This window comes from Diachasma alloeum, unplaced genomic scaffold, assembly GCF_001412515.2.
Source record: "Diachasma alloeum isolate Michigan unplaced genomic scaffold, Dall2.0 Dall_scaffold_00291, whole genome shotgun sequence".
NCBI lineage: Eukaryota > Metazoa > Arthropoda > Insecta > Hymenoptera > Braconidae > Diachasma > Diachasma alloeum.
In genome coordinates, this window is record NW_021680430.1 from 141,525 (window position 1) to 165,785 (window position 24,261).

General features: G+C 40.5%; 1 protein-coding gene across 4 annotated transcripts in view; it reads left to right on the forward strand.

The window, feature by feature from the left end:
* The window catches only part of LOC107039091 (protein pangolin, isoforms A/H/I/S), an 81,828-nt gene that overhangs the window by 50,770 nt on the left and 6,797 nt on the right, over positions 1 to 24,261 (forward strand). The window contains exons 1-8 of one of the 4 annotated variants that reach the window (XM_015258552.1): positions 655 to 1,026; positions 13,496 to 13,730; positions 17,891 to 17,981; positions 18,498 to 18,593; positions 18,878 to 19,015; positions 21,652 to 21,734; positions 21,819 to 21,949; positions 22,599 to 22,764. In XM_015258552.1, the coding sequence (XP_015114038.1) occupies positions 13,505 to 13,730; positions 17,891 to 17,981; positions 18,498 to 18,593; positions 18,878 to 19,015; positions 21,652 to 21,734; positions 21,819 to 21,949; positions 22,599 to 22,764 (931 nt within the window). In that variant the 5' untranslated portion in view covers positions 655 to 1,026; positions 13,496 to 13,504. Of the gene's footprint in view, positions 1 to 654; positions 1,027 to 13,495; positions 13,731 to 17,890; positions 17,982 to 18,497; positions 18,594 to 18,877; positions 19,016 to 20,496; positions 21,572 to 21,651; positions 21,735 to 21,818; positions 21,950 to 22,598; positions 22,765 to 24,261 lie in introns of those variants that run through there. The other 3 variants (XM_015258547.1, XM_015258549.1, XM_015258553.1) reach the window with 3 other exon arrangements.

Consider the following 24,261-nt stretch of genomic DNA (forward strand, 5'->3'; position numbering starts at 1 on the left):
TTATTACGGGGTACATGTTGACAGTGATAACACGTCCGTGTAATCTAGGCAGTATCATAGTTGCATATAGAAGCTAAATGTGCGTACCAGCAACACGCATTGATCAACACAAGTCCACGAAATTTCGTCAATTAGTGGATCCATTCCGATTGGTCAAATACATTGTCTCTCTCTCTCTCTCTCTCTCCTTTCTCCATTCACCGTCGCTCTCTCCCTCACCAACACTTTGCCCTCGTCCTCCCCTGCACTGATCACCAGTGCTTAATTCGGAACATAGTGGAGTCAACATGGGAACTACAAACAGGATCGGCAACAAATAGTATCGCAAATAGACACATATACTGACAACTCTGCCACACAGTGTATTATGTGAAACCCCTGTTGCGATTTGTACGTATCTGTATGTGTTGAGCTCTCTTACCCGTGACAAACAACAACACCATTACGTACTGTTGCTGTGGACGCTGCACTAATTACTTTACAAGAATACACAACTTTTTGTTTGATTCATATTAAATCATGAAATCCTGAATTAACCGTTTTATTTTTATTTGGTTTTTTTTTTGTTCTAGGTAAGTCGTGTTATCAGTTGGGAGAGTTGAGTGAGTAGATAATAATTTAAGTATAGTCATTCATCGGAAAAACTAGTGTCTGAAAATTAGACATTCCGACATGCATTCTAGATTTTAGACTTCTGATCTTGCAGTAATTAATGCGTCTTGAAGCCACTAGTTTTTACAATGCAGTTATTCACACAAAAAGTTTAGCTAAAGAATGTAAGATCCTTTGGAGAATGAGATCTACTTGAATCCACTGCCTGGGGCATTGGAAGGTGGCAGTGGCTGATAACCGCCCATCGGGAGGAGAGTATAATCCAGTTTCTCTCCTACCCGTGGTCTTTCACCTGTCGCGCTATATGTATGTGGATCCAGGACAGAGCTGTCTGGCGAAGGTGAAGATGTTCATTTCTCTCGGTGTTGAAGGGCCCCCAGTGCATCATGGGTGGTCGCAGCACACAACACACCGGTACACCATAATTACAGGTTCCTTATTTACCGCTTGTAACACACTTCGTTAGCACATGGCGTTATAAAATTGTGTGCTGTTGTAAATAACATGCGGGATTATGCTGGTGAATGAAGAGCCATCAACATTCAATCTATATACTTTCATTTGAAGCCTCAATGAAACTAACCGATGAGTCGATGAAAACTCACTTTGTATTTTATGAATGAATCGCGTGCGGCTTGTTTCATCAAACTCAACCCCCTGCTTTCAATGTTCTGGTATTCATTCCAATAATAAACAGTGATTCTCGATAACAGAAATTCAAAGATTCCCCGCGTGAAGATGGACTTTATCTCTAAAAAGTACACAATTCATTTAAAATTAACAGAGGCCACCATTACATTCGAAAAATAACTTTAACAAACATTGAAAAATCAATCCGTGTGTTGAGTTTTCGATAAATCTGAACAGCCAGTGGCAAATTTTTTTCCCACACAATGGCACTTGTTTGCCATTGTTGCTGGTTTGCACCAGGTATTTCTGAATTTCTTCAAATGAAGTACACGATGTAAAAGAATATCTGAAGCATGGACGTGAAGTGCGATGTTCGAATAGAAACAACCGGAGTTGAAGCTTCAAAAGTAAAAGAATGAGCAACAAGAGACGAATAAACAGGAATAATTCAAAACGTGTATGCACGTGAGCTTCATGTCTATCGTTAGAGTGCCGTGATAATTGAAACGTTGGTATAAAATATTCTCCTCTCAGTGTTCACGAACAATGGAACCGTCCCAGCGAGAATTATTAATGTATGTCTCGTGGCATCCAGTTGCATTCGTAGAAATATACACAATGTCTAGGACATCTTCTTTCGTCTCGTGAGGGAGAAAATATTTGGACATAATAAAAAGAGTGTTAATGGGTGAACTTGAATGCATAGTGAGGGAAAATAGAATATAGAGGAGAATTTTTATTAATTTTTGTATTTCTCTCGCTTATTCTTCGTCTCATCTAGTGATACTTGCATCGTTGGGGGTCAAGTCCACTCTGGCAAAAAGAATCCCACTGATTTCATTGAATATTCTGGGCAAAATACGAACTCTGAAACGAATAGGCGGATGAAAAAAATAAAGAGTTGGAAGGCATTGGCTTTGCATCTCGACCCAAACCTTCCCAGAATTTTTTTCTTCACTATTCTCTGTATCTAGACTTTATACCTATGATACGCGTTAGCTATCGGCACAACGTGAATGAACCAACTGCGCGGATACCCAATAGCCGAGATGCACGAGGCATTTCAACCACAGTCCCCCTTTTACTTCCTCTGAAAGGCATTTAGTCAGATTGGCTAAAAGGTCCTTTCACTAGACATCTTCCTCCTCTTCCGGATTTTTTTCTCCCCTTTGTTTCTCTGTTTCATTCGAAAATTTGGGCTTCTAATGTTAATTGCGAGTTTCCAATGGGCCGCAACGCACTCCACTAAAAAATTGAGCTGTGAAAAGCAAATGAATGAAATGATGTTATATACAAGTAAATCCTCTCCTGAATTGAAAAATAATAGAAAAAAATCTTAGCCTTATCTCGTAATTGCATTCTGTGATTAACAATTTTTCGGAATATTTACGTTTACATTCGACGTAACAAAAATGATCAATTGACTTGAAATCCTCCACTATCATTTCTTATCATTGTTATCTTGAGAATGAAATATGAGACATTGCGACAAGTATCCCGACGAAGCAGGACGCCGTCATAAAATAATGAGCTTCCGGCTTTTGTTCTTGCATCAGAAATGATAAAATCGGTCCCCAAAAAGATACAGGTACAATACTATACCTTTTTTATTCTGCGTCATCCTTTCAATGTGATGAGGAGCATGCGACAAAAAACTTGGTGAATAAGGAAAAGGGGGAAATAAGTAAGAAAAAGCCATTGGCCAGGTCGGGGAATATAAAGGAAGGTTGGCATCTACGTTAGAAATATTTAACTCTGCTTTCTATAGTTTTCTTTTGCCATTAGAATGCACGCGGGCTGATGATGACAATTTTCTTGAAAGGACGAACTAAAGAGTAAGGACACGGAAATATTTGCTAGCTGTGGTTTTTCATTCTTTTGCATTCCATTTCTATTGTTCTATAACGATTTGATGAAAATGGTGGCATATTTAGTATTGATTTATTCATTTACTTATTGCTAGAGAGGTCGCCTAATTCACGCCTTTACTTTATTCGTGCAATTTTGGAGAAACTTAAAAATTTAAAATAATACGTTGTAGGATTAGTCCAGCGTATCCACCCTCTCAGTATATTGAAAGCCTCGAGTTTTCCTGTTCTTTCACTTCAATCCCCCCCATATTCCTTCATGCAAATCCCGAGACGGTTAATGCCGCATACTGAAGCCACGATTTTTTTGTTTTTCTAAGAAATTTCAATTGTTTGATAACTTGTCTATGGTAATCAAACATGCAACACCCCGAATTAATCCCATCAATTAATCGTGAGATCAGTTATAATTGAATCTCCAGTGATGAGGTGAATAGTAATTCCAATGCGAACTCAGACGACAGCTATTCCGGAGACACAAGAGACGAAAAAAATCAGGCGAAGGAGTATTTCAAGAGCGTGCAAAGTGAAGCAAAGCAAAAGAATATAAGAAATCCTGAAGACGTTGAGATAAAAATAAATCGGCTTTGGCAGGGCTTCCGCAAGTACTGGAAATACAGGCAGGTAGTACGATGCCGAGGGGTTATTCTTAATATTTGTAAGGTTTTCATCTGGAGTCAGGATTCTTGGAGCAAAAAAAAAAGTGAACACGGAGGATCGAGGAAGAGAAAGACGCTAGAGGCGGTCTGCAGCCCTTGCCACAGCTGTATGAAATACGAAAATCGTTGATAAAAATCCCAGCTTAAGACCGAGGGGTGAAAATCGTGAATAAGCTTATCCACTATTGATCAATATTTCCCGAAAATGTTTGCAAAATTTGCAACCGCCTTGTAAAATCCGCATTGTAACCAAAATTATCAGTGACAAAATGATTGTCTCTGACCACTGAGAAAAGATGAATCAAGTATTTGGAAAAATAAATAAGGCGTCTTAATTCGAGACATTAAAAGTGTTTCAGATTTGGGACACAAACGTCCTCAAACGCAGACCAAAGTGTTTTGATTTCAGCCACTAGTTTTCAAATAATAATCTATTCGCCTCAGGATTATCCTATAAACGGCCGTGGGCACATCAGCCGAGTTTCATGGAAAAAAGATCCATCCACGTGAAATGTACAATGAAAGTAGAAATTTATACCCAGCGAGAGCTCACGGCTATGTAACTAATTATCTGATCTCACCCGCCAGCAACTCAAGTTCATTGGTGAAGGTAGCAAGGGGGAAGGGTTGGGTGTTGTTGCCGACAGAGAACGCTTGAAATACGCAAAACGCTAGGGTCAAAATGAGAAGCGTGAGGTGTATACTAGCACTGGCTACTCTTTCTGGTGAAAAGCCCCGGGTTAATAGTATTCGGGTGCTATGCCGGTGCTCTGGTACAGGGTACAGCTATTGCTGCTGCTGACACCAAAGACTCTTCAACTTTGGACTGGCAGCGAGTGCGCCGCGCAACTTTCCTCTAGCCCAAGGGATCTCAGCAAATTGGTTTATCATTTTTTTTTAGTTTCACGTGTTACTAGAAGTATTCAAGTGCTTTAATGCTGGTTATAAAAGATGATATACGACATGGAGATATTGTTTTGTTTTAAATCGAAATCGTCTGAAACCACTTGTTTTTAGGATTTTGCACTGGTTTAATTTTATAACCAAGTGAATGAGGAAAAAAATAATGGAGGAAATTGTTTTGAAGTTTTCAAATATTTAATAAAATCAAACATTTGATCATTAAATGTTGACAATTTCATTGGACATTCGAGAACGGGACGGACAATTTTCCTGGGAAGTGCCCCGAGTAATTTTCAAATACTGCAGTATACTAGAGTTTGGTGGGATTTAGTTGAGAGTGCATTGCTATCTCGTTTGTAGCCGCCGATATACGGTATTGGTAGCCATCATCGATATCGCTGTAAAACGACTGTTACACTCGGCCAACAGCAATGTCCGCTTCTCGGTACAGTACAAGAACGTCAGATGTACAGCATCCCCTTACCTTGGCAACGACTACATATCCACGCAGCCCCAGTGTCATGTATTTTCATGTATACGTGTGGACTATGTTAACCATGTCATGTATACATGGAGGCAATCCAATACGCGGCTTGTTGGGACCGGCACTGCGATTGAATGCTAGGAATTTCATCATGAGTTGAGTCCGGGTGAGCGATGTCAGAGGGGAGTTATACACGTTTGGACCGGGAGGAGGTGAGCGTAGAGACTGAGAACCGCCCTCTACTACCCCTGTGCCTTCTCTTCTCATCCCCTTTCCCCTCCCTGATAGCGTCTAGGGGTTATGGGCTCGAGTGAGAGAGAAAATCCACGCAGTATATGCAGTTTACTGGGATCGAGAGAACCCCTTGCTTAGCAGCCGGCCGTTCCAATCATGATTCCAACGTTGGAGCGTTTGAAGTTCTCAATTGAAAAGGGGCGGAGGTTTGACTAAAGAACGAGTTCGAGGCTATATATTGGGGCTGTCCGATCTCATTCTACTTTCAATGTCTATGTGTTGGTATATGTAAATCCATGCATGGCCGCTCACACTATACGTGTACGTATGTATACAATATACATGTACATTTCAAAAATATAAATTGTTGAAAAAATTATTTTTTAATTTTTGCAAAATCATTCTGTAAATTCGGGAGTGTATTAAAAAAAATTGTTCGTTGTCAGATGGTTCCCATAGATGTATCGCAAGCTCAATTATAGTCATCAGATAATTACATATATTGCCTAATAATAGAGTAAAGATGTGTGTTTATGATGCTGCAGGGATTACTGCAATGTGAGGGTTTTGTCTCACCCCTCGGTTAATCAGTTCCAACATCAGTGTAACGGGTGAAGAGTGTATTTCATTTGGTACTGAAGCGTTTCATATCTAGAGATGCTTTAAAGATCAGTCTAAAGAGTATGAATGAAAAAGGGGGGGATTACTAAATCACGATAAGCTATCGATCCTTTACAATCAACATCCGATGTATTCCCTTCAATTTGGTGGGGAGGGGGACACGTATGGTCCATTTTACTAATAAGGCGTTTCGGCGTATAGCACTCACCCCCGTTGGGTCAAGAGGGAAAACCCACCGAACAATGCGGCTACTTCTTTTATGCGAGGGCTATACCACTCGAGCCTTTTTCATTGGAAACGAGTGGATTTCTAATGCGTGGGTTTACTCGTGTTTTTCCGTCTTTGGAGCTGATGTATCGCTCGAATTTATTTCTCCCGGACAAAAGAATCGAGTCAACAAGTGAATCGCATTGAAATACATCTGAATCTTGATATTAAACTGATCGAGATGAGATAGATTCATCAAATCAAATTCGGAATCGTATCAACAACTCATTTATTCATTCACAGTTGACAAAGAGTCACAATCCCGGTTTAATTATGATTGAATAATTTTCATTAAGAATATATATTTTATAAAAGTTTATTACTCTTTAAAATTTCTAATTCTTCGCATATAGAAATACAGAAAAATATGAATATTAAACCGACCGAGATTAGAGAGTATTATCAAATAAAATTCCGAGCTATATCACCAACTGATTTATTCATTCATATTTGATAAAAACCCCTTGTCACAGCCCCGATTTCCAGTATAATCCAGCACAGAGATCTCAAGGTAAAAAGGGATATTTAAACCGACGAGTTAGTTTGCACTATAAAATGTACTATCTGGTCGTCGGCATTTGCAATTAACTTCTCTCGCCTATGTCACGTTCGCGCTTCATTTCCACCGCATAACAAACTGGTGCTCGACTCTCCCCAACCCACCACCCTCTCAGCCAGGGTTTCACGAACATCCGATCCTTTTAACTTTACTTCTAAATTCCTTAATCAAGTTTTTCCACAGTGCGAAGAAAATTTGCGAATTTCGCTTTTCCACCTCGCCCTTAATCCTCCATTCCTCTCTACCTCGCCTCTCAAGTTCGCTTTTTCATTCAATTTTTTTAGTCTTACATTCACTAACGTGTTTCACCCTCCGCCCGTCCTGCCACCCCCTTTTTTTTCCGTTTTCTGTCGATTCTACGACAACCTATACTCCCACTCACTCGCACGCGCTCACTTTGATGTCAAGCCGTGAACACCACCGCCATTTAATTTACCGGCTGATGTGTTTCGAAGGAATCTACCCCCTCCGGTCTTGCTCTCTCGCCTTCCGCCGGCACACCAACTCCACTTGCACGTTTTTTCTACACCTACACATCTGCGCTCAAATTATCATTTTTTTTCTCCTCGTATTTTATATGATTTTTTCCCTCTTCACTCTGAAAACATAATAATCCCGGATGTAATTAAAACGGCTCGATTTGCCAATTTTTTTTACACACTAGAAGAAAGAATGTTTTTTAATTAAGAGGCTTTTGCCTCCGTTTTAAAAATGTAGGAAAAGTATCTTTCATTTGAATAATTTTCAACATTTTTTTCTTAGAGACACTAGTTCTTGCAGTGCATTGGCAGACTGAAATTTATAAAAGTGAAACTAGCACTGAAGTTTAAATTTTCTCTCGCAAAAGTTTTTCATGTACTTCGTGTGGCACCTACATAAAGTTCTCACAGCACATTGGATACATGCACTTGACTCAAGTATCTTGAAAAAGCGAAAGTATATTCAAACGTTTTACCCTCCGCAATTGCACACATTGTAGTGAATGTTGTTCTCACTGTGAGTTATTCAAATCTTCCAACACATTTCATTTGGAAAATCTATATAGTCTAGCGACTGCAAACTCCGTCCCTCTTGACAGTTTGGCTGTGCCTTCATCACGCACTATGTCGACCAAGCGTCGTCCTTTGATCCTGCCGACAGTTACCCTCTATTTCCACCTACTCTCTCGAGCTTACCGATTCAACGTAGCCACCCCACCCCCTGTTTCACCCTAAATTTTCATTACTCCATTTTTCATAAAATGAGTTTCTTCGATGTACGAAAATCGATAACGGCACAGGAAAAATGCCAAAATTTTATTATATTTCTGAATTTTTTAATTCTTAGAGAATAATAGAACTAAAGTTCACAGTTTCGGTTGATTTTATCAACAAGCGTCTAACATTTCCAATCCTTGGCATATTCCTCTCGAGTATTAAAATAAATCCATTGTTACTCCAGCATTCTCCAAAACAAAAAAGATCACACGCTCCTGAATGGGCAATGCATTAGTAATGCGATGAAAGCCACGTAAACCATAGTTCTTGGCTTTTTAATTCCCAATCGTCGGTAGCTCAAAGGTATGCATACATGGCACCGCTTGTATATCCAGCCAACTCGACAGCAAACGTGCGATATTTCAGTCGCGATTGGTAACGCGTAAATACCACGCGACCCGTCAACTTCACGAGTCATACGAATTATTTTATATTGTGTTGCATTCAGATAACAGAGTCGATCTTTGAAAAAAATTTCTTCAGGGTAGAAAACCACTCGGGCATTAATGCATAAAATCAATTAATTGACAGGGATAAATTAAGAGTTGCTTAGAGACATTGCGCCTGTAATTTATGGAACTTCTAAATAAGTCAGCCGAGGAGAATGTATAATTGATTCTAATTATAACAAATAGCCCGGGGTTTTTTCGGTCTTGATCTATTGTTTTTTTTTTGCAGTCCCTTAATTCACTGAGATTTCGTGGAATTTCCTATGACATGCTTTTTGAAAATAGCATGTGCTTGCGTCGTGAAACAATCGCAAAATCATCAGTGAAATCGAAGTCACAGAGAAGAAAGTAGAAATGCAAAGCGTATGATCAGACAAGCGTCGCGCGCGGTGAAAGCTACAGTGACAATAGCCACAATTCGAGCCAACACTCTCTGGTGTTGATACAAATAATATTGTTCAACAACCAAATACCTAGCCACAACGTGATAAAATTTGACCTCCCCTAAAAGTAGGTTAAAGGAAGTTTCATGGTTTTCTACGTGCGCCGACGATCTAGCAGCGCGGTTTTCCCCGTCTTAAATAAAAAGAGGGCGGATAACGGACTGAGGAAAATCGGATGAGAGGGGTGGGATATACATGAGCAAGGGGTGCGGCAAAAGCACTGTACACACGAGTCTCTGTGTGTGAGAACAGCGGACGCAGGCGCCGGTAGCCATGGCGACGATTCCTTCGGATTGGCCACAGCTTCCACTTGAACATTCCCCTCTCCCCCTCCCCGACGGGTTCCTCACAAATTCCCCTTCCCTTTTTCCCAACTATCCGCCACCATCGATAACCCCTCCGGCTCACATTTACAACCGGCCACCCACCCTTATATTCACCCCCTTGCCTCCCACATTTCCCATCTCACTCCCTTCCTTCCCCTTTCGCTCGAGCACTTTTGCATTCCACTCGCGTTATCCAACATGTTAGACCTATACCATCTTGAGGTTTTTTTTTCCACACTCGGGACATTAAAAAAAACACTGATTATCAATCTTGTCTCGTGTATTTGTCAATTTTTATCAATTTCTAATTTTTTTTCGCTCTTCGATCCACACTTATAGAATTTAGCGAGGCTTTTGAACTATTAATGCCGTTCGTTGGTAGTTAATGAATGGCGATAATAATTAAGAAGCCTCGTTAACAGCAAGCAACTAGATCCTTGATATTTATTCAGCATATTTACACTTCTGAACGTGAAATTCCACTCATTTCACTGAATTGGCGAGAGAATTGACAAATATGGAGCCCCAATCCCTGTTTGATTATTCAGCCCAGCATTTCGTATTCGCCTAAATAAATGAATATCATCCAGTCCTGCCTCATCATCACAAGATTGCCCCTGTTGTTTCAAAATGTACATACGAAGTATCAGAGTCTATCTCCATCCTCCTCGAGTGTTACGCCTGGTGTGCTTTTCTCCCCCTACCGGGTAACTCAGCCTCCCGCGCCTACGCCTCTCGCGTTGCCTCGGCAACTCAGCTTGGGGTTGGCCACCGTCGAGCTTCACTCGCCGCCCCCCGCGAAATACTACCTCTTCCATCCACTTTTTTACTGTAGAAAAGGACCATTGAGGTAAAACGTCAATGCGGAAGAGTAAACGACTGAAGTGAGGGCTATGTGACAGGATAAGATGCGAGTGGGTATTCAGAAATATTTTTCTACAAGCCAACGTATTTAGAATTATTTTCAAAAGCAATTCAAATTTATGAGATCAATAAATCCTATGAAAATTGCAAATTTAGATTTTTTAATTAAAAATTACTCTTTAATTACTAGTGCCATAGCATTCTAAATATTTCTGGGAAATTACATTTTTTACAGGATTTATTGACTTCCCTTCAAGAATTCAGGTAAAAATTCCTGGAAGATCAATACCTTACGCGATTAATAAAATTCCGGGATAACTAAACACATTCTTCTCTCTGCGTGGCCCCAGGTTTTCAATTTTATCTCTTGCAAAATGAAAAACTCAGCTCAATGTCATGGAACAGAGTCTAAAAATTCGGTAACTCACTGGTTTGTTGTCATATCTTTATGAATATTAAAAGGAAAAAAATGAATATTCATCGAGCGAGGTTCTCATTCGATTATACAACGACACATGAGAGGCGTCAGCAGTAGCATAGACCAACAGATCGAAAAGATTTTCTCATGAAACAGATCTCCCTGGAATCCCTCACCATTGCATTCAATACCCAGTACCGAAGGAATCCACCAATCCAAAATCACCGAGAAGAGAATATTCCGCTAAAAGTGCCGTAAATGCGATCTTTGAGTAATAATCGTCCCGATTCTATCCATCCACATGGCTCGCTCCAGTATTATATGTCGTTACCCCGTGTATCACTATCTCCATTTCCCTCTCCGGTCGGGCGCTGGAGTCACCCTCTTCCTCCCCTCGTGCACCCACCGATGTACCATGCCAACCAACGAGACTGGAAGCTGCTTTGGCCTTTGTGCGCGTCGGGCGGCAGTACATCAAAGCCTCCTAGTTCCCGCTCCAGCCTTTGACGGTTGCGTCGCGGCCGTTCACTCAGTCGTCGTTCGGTAGCGCAAGAGGACCCGGGACTGCAACAAACCCGAGGAGTTATCGGAATAAAGTGCATTTCGCGTGTCCTATTGGGGCAAAAGGAAAAATCAAAAAATCAAAAAATCAATTCCATCAGCTGACATAACACCCGATTATGCGATGTAACGGTCATTGCTGCTGCAAGCAGACCCCGCCTCAATCAGGCTCCATTGATGACTCCATTAAAACAACACGTAAGTCGTACACATTTCTGTGATACTCGCCGCGATGTTGCCGAAGAGTGTCAAATCCGCGCGTGGCAAAGTGACTAGAAAAGCTCGAAAGGTAGTCGGTGTTACTGTGGTAACGCGAGTACTAGGCGAACGGACAGCAAGGCAAGAGCGTAGACGAAGAACAGTGGAGACGATGATAACTGAAAAAAATAGCAACGCTGCTGGCGCGATTGCTAGTGAGACAGGTCGATCCGGTGCGATTATGCGCACGCGTCAGTCCCTGGATCCCGAGGCACTGGACGGCGCCCTGTTGTTGCAGTGGATGGAGAAGCATCAGAGGAGGAAAAAAAAGAGTGGACACGAGGTTTTCAAGGATCCCGATGACTCCAACGATGATCTCAAGTCTGAATTTTCATTGGATGAAAAAAGCATTGATATTAAAAACGAGGAAATGGAGAGGAAGAAATGCGAGGGAAGACGAGGGGAGGATGCGACGAATAATAATAATAATAACGATGAGTTGAAAGACGTCAAGGTCAGTTCGCCAACAGCATCATCACCGACAAGTCGTCCACAACTGACCAGTACGACGCATGCGCCCTTGGAGAGCCTGAGAAATGTATTAGAGGGTTATGACCATAGTCGGATATACCTGGCGCACGTTTCGTTTCTCGACTGGCGGGACCTGCCAGGTAGGCGTTCTGTAAGCGGTGAACGAGTATGGGTGGTAGGGGCTGCCGACCATGAAGGTAGACATCGAACAAGACTCCTGGTTGCCGGTCGTCATTGGCGACCGCGTTGTCTGCGGGGGGTCAATATGATTACTCAACCAGTTGTATATGCTGGGGGCGGTAGTGGTTCACTAACAGCTGATCTATTTTTATGGTGGTTTCACCGCGAATTCGCCACGACAGCGATAGCCATGCATCCAGATGGCGCGATATTGGTGGCTGAATCAGGGGATTATCTTCCACCGGAAGTTGAATGCGTTACTGCTGATGGACTTGTTAGATTAGTGGTTGTCCCAAAAGATTGTTTAGAGCCTAGAATTGTTACCAACGAACTTCGGATGAGATTCGCAACGGGTCTCCTCACGCGTGTTCATTGTCATTTTGATTTGGAGGAGAAATCAAAAAGTGCTTTGGACGATGAGATTAGAAAATTTAGCTTGAAAGAGGCCTTCGCTGAACTGCATCGTGCGTGGTTGAGCATACGTTCCGAGACATTTTCTCGCAGTTGGCTGTTGCTTCAGGAGCATGAAAACGCCCGGCTTTCACCCCCCGGAGCTTCATTATCCGTTGGATGTAGTGGAGTATCAAATCATCACAGCAACGAACAGCAATTGATGTCGCAACTTTGCAAGCTGGCGAGTGAAGCGGGAATTGAAGCCGGAGATATTGAGTTTCAGAAGTGGATTTTGGACGAAGAGAGTGAACTCGCTAAACGAGTAAAAAAAACTGAACGCGAAGGTAATGACGATGGTGATGCGGATATTGATAAGGAGAGTGGTGAGGGTTGTGATCCATCTGAGGTCGATGTACCAAGCGCTGACGAGACTGTGCGACTTTTATCACGAGTACTTTTGTGGATGGAAAGAGCACCGCTAGACCCCGGTCTCCTACTTGCGATCAGATCGATGAGAGATGTCGCTTCTGTAATGGTAAGAGGGGTTCCTCACTCCACAATGATATGACGTCTTACCCGCGCGCACACACCATTCACTTTAGAGCGATAGAAGACCTTTAGCCTTCGTCTCCCCTTGCCAACCGAATTTAGCCAATTTGGTACTTGGCCGCGATACCGTACCACTTGGTAGACCCGGAATAAAGGGGTGCCAATAAAATCTTGAAAAAACCGCAATTCCCGAAACGCTGCGGAAATAAAGCCCAAACGATATTCAAGAGTCTTCAACTAAAATTGAATAAGGGTTGTGCCACTTGTTTTTTCACGGAATTTTCATTCCCTTTTGTTTCTCCAACTTTTTTACATTTCTAATTTCTAATTTCTCTCTTCATCGACACTGAGAAAAAAAAATGTTTTTGATTTTCAGAAATATCATCGCCAATGTTGAGGAATTGCAATAGAAAAACTAGTGTGTCAAATTGAAAGTATTTTTCCTCTTCGCGAAGAAATGACGTAATTGATGATTTAATAATTGTTTCAGGCGAGTAAAATGGGCCTGGCGGGTACACATCCGAGTGGATTACCGGCATTTTTCTGTCCAAACGGTGAACACCTGACACAACCCCCGCCTGCACACATGGGAATACCGCCTTACGGAGCGCTGGACGCGGGCAAGGCGGCAGCGGCGGCTGGTGAGTACTGGCCACCATCATCACACGGCTCACCCACACACGCAACAAACTGGAAGCGACTTCTAGCAGCAGCAGCTTCCACAGGTCAGCCACATGATACCGCCCAATTCTTACATCTGATTACTTACAATTGCCAAAACTCACGCACAAACAAATATTTCACAGAAAAACCAGGAGAATTCGATAGAAAATTCTATGACTTTTTTTTTTATCAACAATTCTTCGACGTGGAATTTATCATTTTTTCAACAACACCAAAAATTTGAGCCGAAGAATTTTTCAAAAGAGATCAACCAGAAATCCAATAGAATTGTCTATCCAATTCGCTAGGTTCTCTATGAATTTTTTTTCGTACGTGCTCATTCACATTGACTTCATTTGTCGTCTCAATCGTTCTAAGTACATTTTAATATTTATTCATGGGTGGTGGTGGCAACGACTGAGGTGGAGGTTGCTCTGATACTTTGATTTCAATCCCAACATCTCTATTATCCCCCTCTCTTCACCAGTTAAAATATCAGAAGTATAAAATACATGAATATTAAAAATCCTCAACTGAAGATGAAAAAAATCGAGTGGCTGGCTCGAATTGTCAAGACCTCGCACTCGACTTATGCAGTATAATATCCGTTTGAGCGATCTACTTAAGAATCACAAGTTAGCCAGAGTGGTTGTAAATATTGATATTTTCATGATTCGAATAATTGAAGGGATATATCTTGGCGAGTCAAGGGCACAGTATTTACGAAAGGGAGATATTCAACTTCATACTGTGGAAAAGAGGCTGCTGGCGTTCAAGTAGAAGTACGAGAGAAGAGCCAACCATTAGGCTAATCAGTGAAGCGTACAAGTCTCCCCTTTGCATTCAGGTCAAAGAGATTCGGATCTCCGATCCTCCCTTCATTTATTTTTTTTGTCTGATATATTTTCACCATTCACAGGGCCTTTACTTCCTCCGATTCCTCATTTTATTACTCCAATACTTTGTGCATGTGAACCCGTGAGATGAGAAAAATGTCTTGACTCGCGAAGAATATCCGTGAAAGGACTCGCTCTCCCTTTATTTACTCGATTCAGAATATGGAAGAGTTGAATGATATTAATGCGGAATTGTTTGTTTATCCTCTAAATAAGCTCCATCGTTTCTTTACAGACATCCGTCAATGCGCATCATCCTCTTATATCATTCGCATCAAGCTGAACATTGCACCTTTTCCTCGGCTCTCGTAATTCCTTTCACCCTGTGTTCTCACTCGAAAGACTTCTAATTAGCACCACTTTTCAATTTACGGTGGCTTATTGCGAATACTCTTGAGCGATTTAAAGAGAGTTTTGATAAAAGAGGGCTGTATTTATCATTAATTCAATAAATGCAGTGATAACTCGTCGCGTTCATACGGCTGCGGATTTGCCCCTTTAAATTATTGAATTCGCGCTGTTAAATAGCCGCATGGTGGCGCTGTATGAGGACTAAAATAGTCGGCATTAATTACCAAGACACACTCTTTTTACATCATTCAATTGTCGTACCTCTAATTGCGTGAATTGTACCGTGGAAATGATGATAAAAAATATGTGCGCGTGATTTTTTTTTTCCAATACCCACCAAAAACATCTTACGCACACGAATACACCGAGGGAGTGGACTCGTGATGGGCACTCCTTGTGAACCGCGTACAATTACAGGGTAACTAGTTCCACTTGGCTAGGTCAGTTAAATGGCATGCTGAATGCAAATAACGAGACAAGAGCGCACCGTTACACGTAGACATGTACTAATACTCCAGGGCGTGCCAGAACCCTGGTTTGTTAAAACGATTCGCGTGTTAAACTGCTCGATATTGGTAAACTTTTCATGCTCGTATCATTTCTTTCGTCTCGACATTTCAAGTTTTTTCTCTGCGTTATTGGAAACACATCGAGGCAGAACAAATTTTTTTAACAAATAGTTTTTCAACAGACATGATTTTATTGATAGATATTGATACAGATGTGAATTTTGAGTGAAATCGTCGTCCGAAATTACGAGGTATTTTTATCAGATAGAAATCTGTCTAGATTGTACTTGAGAACTGTCGAATGACGAATTGTCATCCAGTTTCGTTAGCTCTTTTTCCCTAGAGATGATGGCAATTCTGCACGTCAACGGATACGCCTAGTTGAGCACAGCGGGATTCATTATCACCCTTAGGGGGTACCGGTCTGCCACGTGTCTAGCTTGTTTCAATATCCAAAACCAGTGAAACAACCGCGTCAACCTAATGCAATTACCGTGTATCAATATCTCCGCTGGATGTATGAATACATTACCTAGACAATTTATCTCGAGGACTATGTGCGCGGATACACATTGATACGGATAATATTAGAGTGAAAAATTGAGGTGCATGCGGAGCAAAGTGGAATGCCGAGGGAAACACTGTGGGAGAAATATCCATAACTCTGAAATGATAATATATTTATCTTTTATCCTATGCAAATAATGATCATTGGTAAACACGCAAGGATTAGCCTTGCGTGTGAAACCCATAATGCGCTATTATCCTCTTCATCGTGAAAACTTTACTCTCCATTCAGCCATGTAAATGCAGAGATTCAATTTCTATTATTATTCTATTAAAAAGGATCACATCATTATCGGAGAATGCCATTAAAAATATAAACTTGCGCAATAATTTAAATGTGTTTCTGCGCTACACATGATTGAATTAATAATAAACACTAGGGCTAATGCAATTATCATGTTCGGCGTGATCTAGCAACCTATTGAATCATTTCAAAAACACGGGAATGAGTTTTTAAAAAAAATATGCGCATATCAAATGCCTCCACCGTTACTTGACCGACTACATTTAATTTTATTGATTAATAAATATCACAGACTGAATATTAAATTCACCCTTCATCGAAACCCAATTATCCCGTCATACATCCACTCTCCTCCATTCATTATCCGATTTCCTTCGATTCCGAATTGTTCCCCGAAGAATTTCCGACGATCCGGATTAATACTTCCGCCCCTGCGTGTTCCATTGAACGTTAACGACGCGATCTAATAAACCGAAATGGATAAAGAACGAAATAATGTTCCGGGAAGAAGTAGGTATGCCGTTAAAAAAGACAAAAAAGCTCGAAAACTAGTATCGAGTACAGATATAGTAAGACCGGATCTATCTCAGTCTCGAGTTTGTTCGGGGGAATAAAAGAGTAATTTTCCGGGTGGTGAGACGCCGATAATGGGGTTGCAGGCTGCCGAGTCGACTGGAAAGTGATTAAGCACACATGACAGAGTCTGCGGACTCGCCAGGATATTACGAACCCGCTCCTATGACTCCCTTCTCCTCTGTTTCCTCCCAATGTATCCTCTCACAGTGCTCTACCCCTTGTTCACTCGCAGTCTGAGGATCTTTTCCTCTTTTCTTGACTAAACAAAAAAAACTATTCGATTTTGCATGCAGTGTTGAAATAAATAGGTAATAGTGCTGTGACACTGGTTTTTCTAGCGATAGTGCACATGAAATTCATGTAAACACGATAGTCATACATATTAGCGTCGTCAGTGGTTTCAGAGTTGATAAAATACATACGTGTAATACGCTCAGTCCTTCAGCATATATTCACCCTCGGTCCTTCACATATATTCGTTAGGTCTTTACGAAGCCAATTATTTACTCCGCTAAAGGCTCACGCACGTTTTCCACCAGTTTAGTCCGTGCTACCGCTACAAGCCGCACCCCTTTGACACGTAATACGCACCCCAGCGACACGTCGGAAACGTATGTTCAGAGTATCGGCCTCAAACTGTGTGACACAGGTCTTGATAAATCCCCGAGTGAAATTCAGTAACAGGTGATATTGTTTCAAAGGACATTTTCCCCCTTTCCTTTTCCATTCTTATTTCATTAATCATGGAGCCGCTCATTTATTTGTACAACTTTTTCTCCATATTTTGAATAAATATTCCTCTCTATTAATCCACCAACAATTCTTTTTATTATTTTTCCACTCCGTTCATCGCTCGAGTTTTTCCTTTTTATCTCTCCATGAGATCTATTCATATTTATTTCTTCTCTCCATGAGGCATGTCGAGCATTGAATTCCCATCGAATAATTCTCTCATACAAAAATTAATTGATCCTCAAGATAAATTTCAATAGAGCATTCAACTCTGACTCCATATTAATAGTAATGCAGATGTTGAGAGAAATTAATTGCGAATTAATGTGAGATTAATTTATTTACAGGTCTGACAAGAGCACCTATGTACCCATTCTCCACAGGCCAGTATCCCTATCCAATGCTGAGTCCAGAGATGACGCAAGTAGCTGCATCTTGGTAAGTCCCATCTATTCTATTTCCCATTATTTTCATTTCCAATGTACAACACATCATAAAAGAAATGAGAAATCTGAAGGAGATATACCCTCACCACAACGTATGGACACTGGTCCAATGTGTCCTCTCAGTTCCAGTCTATTAGACCGAATACACCCTCTACTTGCGTGGAGATTCACTTAGAAAACCCCGTGTTCTTTCTTGTTATTTGCTTTCTGCCTGAATCACCCTAAATTGAGATTTTTCATGGATGATTAGTTCTCCTTCCCTCAATTAGGAGGGTAACTTGGTCTTCTGCGGTGAATAAAAAAAAAAGTGAAGAAAGAACCGAGGGAAAAAAGTGGATGAGAGGGCCTCTCGAAATTGCACAATTATCAAAACCACAATGGCGTTGTAAAACTATACGTGTTCACGTGTAGCTTTTAAAAAAATTCTGCCTCCTTACGTTTAAATGCCAGAGTTCTCCGAATATCGTCAAAATTTTACGTGAGATGAAATGAGATGAAATACTTTCAGGCACACACCAAGCATGTATCCCATTTCCCCGGCGAGTGCAGGCTTCAGGAGTCCGTATCCCACGAGTTTACCCATCACAAGTTCCAGTTTACCAAGGTAATATACATTGATATGCATTTATTATATATCGCTAAATAATATTTTAAACAACAATTTTGAGTAAAAAATTTTTTAAAAATTGGCAAACAACGACAATGTTCTTATTGAAATTCCAATTGTTAGCTCCATATGACTATGAAAACGATTACAATTATTTGTTCATCTATTGAAACGACACACTGTCGTTGAAGTATTCGAAGATGATAAAGACTTTCAACTCTTTTGTCGTAATGAAAAATCAATGTTCACGAAAGAAATAGAGCCATAATTTATATTTGCAGTGATCTCTATCGGTTTTCACCGACCGGCCTTATGCCACCTCACCCCGGACTGAGTCCGCATGCACATGCGCTGGCGTCCCACGCACTAGTGTCATCAGCGCCCAAAGCGGATCACTCAACCTTGGATCACAATCACAGGTGAGCATGGGAGTATAAAACAAACTAAATTTAAACGCGCATATTTGAATAACCGAGGGAGGTTTTAAAAAAAAAATCGCGTGAGGTAGAATAAAAGCGGAAAACATGATCCATCATCGAGCTCGTTTGATTTACGCTGCACTTGACTCCCTCGCCAATTAGCAAATTCAAACTGCATCCCTAAAATAAGATGAATCTGGCTGATTAATCAGCAATGTTTACCTACTGATGAGCCCTTTGAGCTTATCCACAATGATCTTGCCCATTGAGATACAAAAAAACCTCATTAAATTAACAGCTGTTACGTTATTAGCTGCAGGTGGATGACACTCTGCCGATAAAAAGTAACTTACGACTGATAAAGAAGCACTTACACTATTTAGGGATGATTTTTCCCGATAGTTTGGGCGATTGCCACAGGGGGTAGCACGTCACAAGCCCTCTCACTGTATCTCTCTCTCTCTCTCTCTCTCTCTCTCTCTCTCTCTCTCTCTCTAACCCCTAACCCTTGCGTCAACAGGGTGAAACACTTATCGAATGGCAACAGCAGAACCACAGAGCGTCTGCGCTTCGTTTTCTCTATGTATTGATCATTACCCTTTCAACAGATTTATAATTTGCATTAGCACTCGACCGAGTTCATCACTTTTGTTTCATTATTATTTTTCAATGTCCCCGTGACGATGCCTCCACCAAACGGCCTATTTCACCTGATGTTTTATCAATCTACCAATGGAAAGGAGAATAAACGAAACATTGATGTACAGCTCTGCGCGACTTGATATTCAAAAAATTACTCCATTCGCCATTATGATGACTGTCGAATCGGAAAAGAGGGGCTCAGTCTCCTCGGGGTGGCTGGTATTACAATGTTGTCCGCATCCATAACGCGCAGTAACGCTCGTCAGTTCGCGGAATCTACCACGCCAGTATTTTTATCCCATAATAATCCGTGTTTCGAGCCATATGATACAGTAAATTGCATTCACATTCGTTCCATTCATCGAGTTATCCCAAAGAAATAAACGTCGACATGTGGATTTTTTTTTTGTTTCTAAATGACCTATCATCGAAAAATTATCAACAATGAATAATAAAAATAACAAAGCGAACTAATTCCATTGAAATGACAATGATAACCTTCACATGACAAAGACCCTGAACAGATGAGAGAATGGGTCGTTCAATAGAGTCATATGATAGAATTTTAGGAGCACTCCAAGGTGGGACATTAAAATGTTTCGACGAAGGTTGAATATAATATACATAAAGTGATAAAGCCCTGTGTATGTCATCCAAGTGCCAGCCCTGACAGGATTAGCGATAGCAGCGCCACGCGGCCCGCCAAAAAAATGCGATTTTCACTCATCCCCTTGGCCTCCCCCCTAACAGGAATTATACATTGGTAGGGCACAGCGAGATGTAGTTGTAGAGCCATGAATTGCAATGATGGCTCGTGCACTCTCCACCCCCACTTCGGATAATCAATCGTAACACCGCCTGGTGATTCCGCGTTCACGACAACCCCCCCACAAGATACTCCAAGACGAGACATCAAGAACTGACCAATGGAATAGGCTGTTTATTCACATAACCCATAGTATATAATAAGTATCCTGCATACATGGTGTGTTGTAAGATATTAAATATTATATATGGCGGTGGAGCCATTAAAATTGGTGCAAGAGGTGGGATAGTGGTGGTGGAAGTACGCGATATGATAAATCAATGTATACAATTTTTTATACCCCATTAACATGTAAATTATATTTTTAAATCGTTCATTCACTATTTTATCGTGACATTAAAATTATCTGTAATATCAAAGTGGTGCTTATTGCGAAAAAAATATTGGAAATTAATTGCCAAAGTCTAGGCTGTGATTGAGGAAAGGAACAAATAATTTAGAAAAAAAAAAAAACTAAATTAACAAGTGCTGAATATCAAAAGATTATTATTAATACTTTTAATGAAGTGTCAAAGCATTGTGAAGTCAATTGCCATATTTTGAGTGGCAATGGAGTCCGAGTGTCTAGAACCACTGAATTTGGTTATGAAAAAGGATAATAACAGCAGTGATTCATCCCTCAATGACGATGGTATCACGTCAATGAAAAAAATTGATGAGGAAAAGGTTGAATCAAGTGTATCGGATAATATGGCCATCTTGCAGGATTCAAGTGAAACAACCGACAATAGTCAGCCTATGACAGATCAAAAAATATTAACAGCACTTCACATGAGTAATCTCATGCAAATGTCCAATATGAATTTACCGAGAGGTTTGAGCCCACCGCCGTATGGATCACAGTATTATTTTATGCAACTGTTGGCTATGGTTGAGGCACAACAAATAATGTGTCAACAGATGAACTGGTCCGTCCCACAACACTTTATCAGAAATCCATTGAGATTACCACAGCCATACTTTGACGGTTCAACCATTAATATCACTGAACAATTGTGTCATTCACCGAACCCCACGTCGGCCTATTCCCTACCGAACGCCAAACGCGAATCCATTAATCATGAAACTAAACAGTCTCACACTAAACGGTATTACACCAGTGATTGCAAGTGTCTTATTAGCTTCACCATTATATCCAAATTATTAATTCTGGTATTTTACCCCCTAGGTCTTCGATAGATCAAAAAAATTCAACATCATTATCATCGGACAACACAAAAACACAGGATACTGGCCAACAAAATAATCAAGGTAACATTATTAGAGTAATCATCATGACAAATATGCTCATTATGTGAATAACTTTTACTCTATGATCAATGTTTTTACGAACAGATAAAAAGAAGCCTCATATAAAAAAGCCTTTAAATGCATTTATGCTGTATATGAAGGAAATGAGAGCAAAAGTTGTGGCAGAGTGTACCTTAAAAGAGAGTGCTGCGATCAACCAGATTCTTGGAAGGCGGGTGAGTAAATTCTCCGAAATTTATCATCATTTTACATTGATTCAATTCAACTGAGACGAGATTTTCGCATCATCTCAACTCTTGACGCAAAAATCCTCTCACGTACAGGAGTCAAGATGTATTTTTTTTTCAGTTCAATGTAAATAAGACATTTAAAATCAATAATTTTGCTGGACATTTCGCTAAAAATGTGTTCACTCAAAGAATTTTGACTCCTGCGCAACAATGAAAAACCAATATCAATGCATGCCTAATGCTTGTCAATTAGTTAATTCCGCTTCACTATACTATTAACAAAATTTAGAAAAAAAAAGAAAAAAAGAAATGTATATTTTAGAAAAATAGAGCATTGGTAGGTGGGATCTAAGGAATCTATCAGGAAAAATTAACGAGAAGAAATAAAGACAGTGATGATAACGACGATAGATAGGGGTCCGCGTGCTGGTGGGAGGGTGGGGGGAAGGTGTTGTATGTTTTTCATTTCAAGGGGTATGATGTTCAAGTACCCGTGAATGTCTTTTTGATACTTGAACGAGTTGAAAAGACATGGTTAAAGTAAATAAAAAATAAAGACAGTTAAAGAAAGCACGGTGCACGAGAATTATTGAGACTTTGAAAATATGAACGTTTTGGGGCATATTACATGCAGTGGCATTCGCTAAGCCGAGAGGAGCAGGCGCGGTATTATGAGGCGGCCAGGCAGGAGCGCCACCTACACCAGCAACGCTACCCCGGCTGGAGTGCCAGGGATAACTACGGATACGGCAGCAAGAAGAAGAAGAGGAAGAAAGAGCGATCCACAGATCCCACCGGAGGTACCACTTTCCAGTGCTAGAACAGCAGGCCCTTAAAATAATTCATTAATGATAATTAATAGTACCTATATTGGTTGGATTGAAACGATCAAAGTCTCTGTGCGTTTTTTATTTTCATTTTTGGTTTTATCAAAGTTTTCAGTTGATAATTTTCATTTTTTTTGTCTTCATTTCCATTTGTTTATTTTTTTTTTATTTTTTTTTTTCAATCGTTCCTTGGACTTCTTTTTGATGAGCGGATATTAATTTTTCAATTGGATTGGATTGTCTGTGGGAATCATGGAATGATGTGGGATGCAAGAAAAAAAGATGATAAAAACCCGGATATTATGATAGACGAGAAAAATGTAACCCGCGTGCATACAATGATTGTCTGGCCAACTCCCTAAAGCGGTAAATCGTTCACCGGAAATACTGAAAATTTAAACGGGCTAAAATATGTGACGATTTTAACGAAAAGAGATAATAACTAAATTTAATATGGGGTGTCTGGTGAATCCACGAAAGACTTGTTGACGACTGCATACTGCAATTATCAGTGACTCTTGTCCGAATGTATGATCAATTGAGAGGACCACGATGCAGAGCGGAGACTTGTACTTCTGAGAATTCTACCAGACAACCTGTATGTATAGGTACAGATTTACAATGAATGTGAAATAGTTGAAATTATGGTGCAACCGAGGGGGGCAACCTAGGCTGTTCTTCTAGCACTTTAAACGGAAAGTAGGGACCCCAATAATGTACAAAAATGCTTTCTTTTTCCTCTTCCATTTACACGAAAAAAAAAAAAAGAATTTTGAAAAAGTTTTTCACAGAAAAAACAAGAAAACAATATGATTCCTAGATGACCTAACTTTTGAGTAATGGCAACAAGGGTGGCGGCAGTAGAATAGTGAACAAAAAAAAGAAACAAATTTATTATTTCATTATTTCTTGATAATCACCTATTGTTTAGTCACGGTTTCTATAAAAATTACAAAAAGTGTTTGGTTCTCTCTCGGTAGTGGCACGCGCTAGGGCGAGAGGAACAGGCCAAGTATTATGAATTGGCGCGACGTGAGAGACAGTTGCACATGCAGCTGTACCCTGACTGGTCTTCCCGCGCAAATACCAACCGAACTAAGAAGAGGAAGCGCAAACAAGACACAAACAGTGATCCTGGAGGTACCCACATGCCTCATTCCACACATTCTTACAATAGCCCTCCCCCCACTCAAAAAAAACAACAACAACAACAACAACCACCCCCTCACCACCACCATCACCCCCCGCCCGCCCGCCCACCCACCCCCCTCTCACATCTTTTCTCCAATTTTACCATTAAACTATTATTATTACATAACTATTGCTACACTACATTATTATGTTGCATGTTTTCCCCTGTCTTGGGGGCTCTCGGTCAAATATTATAATTATACACACAAAATACGTACAAACATATATGTATTTTCTTTATTATATCGTATTATATTTATCGTGCGAGCTCGTGTTTGC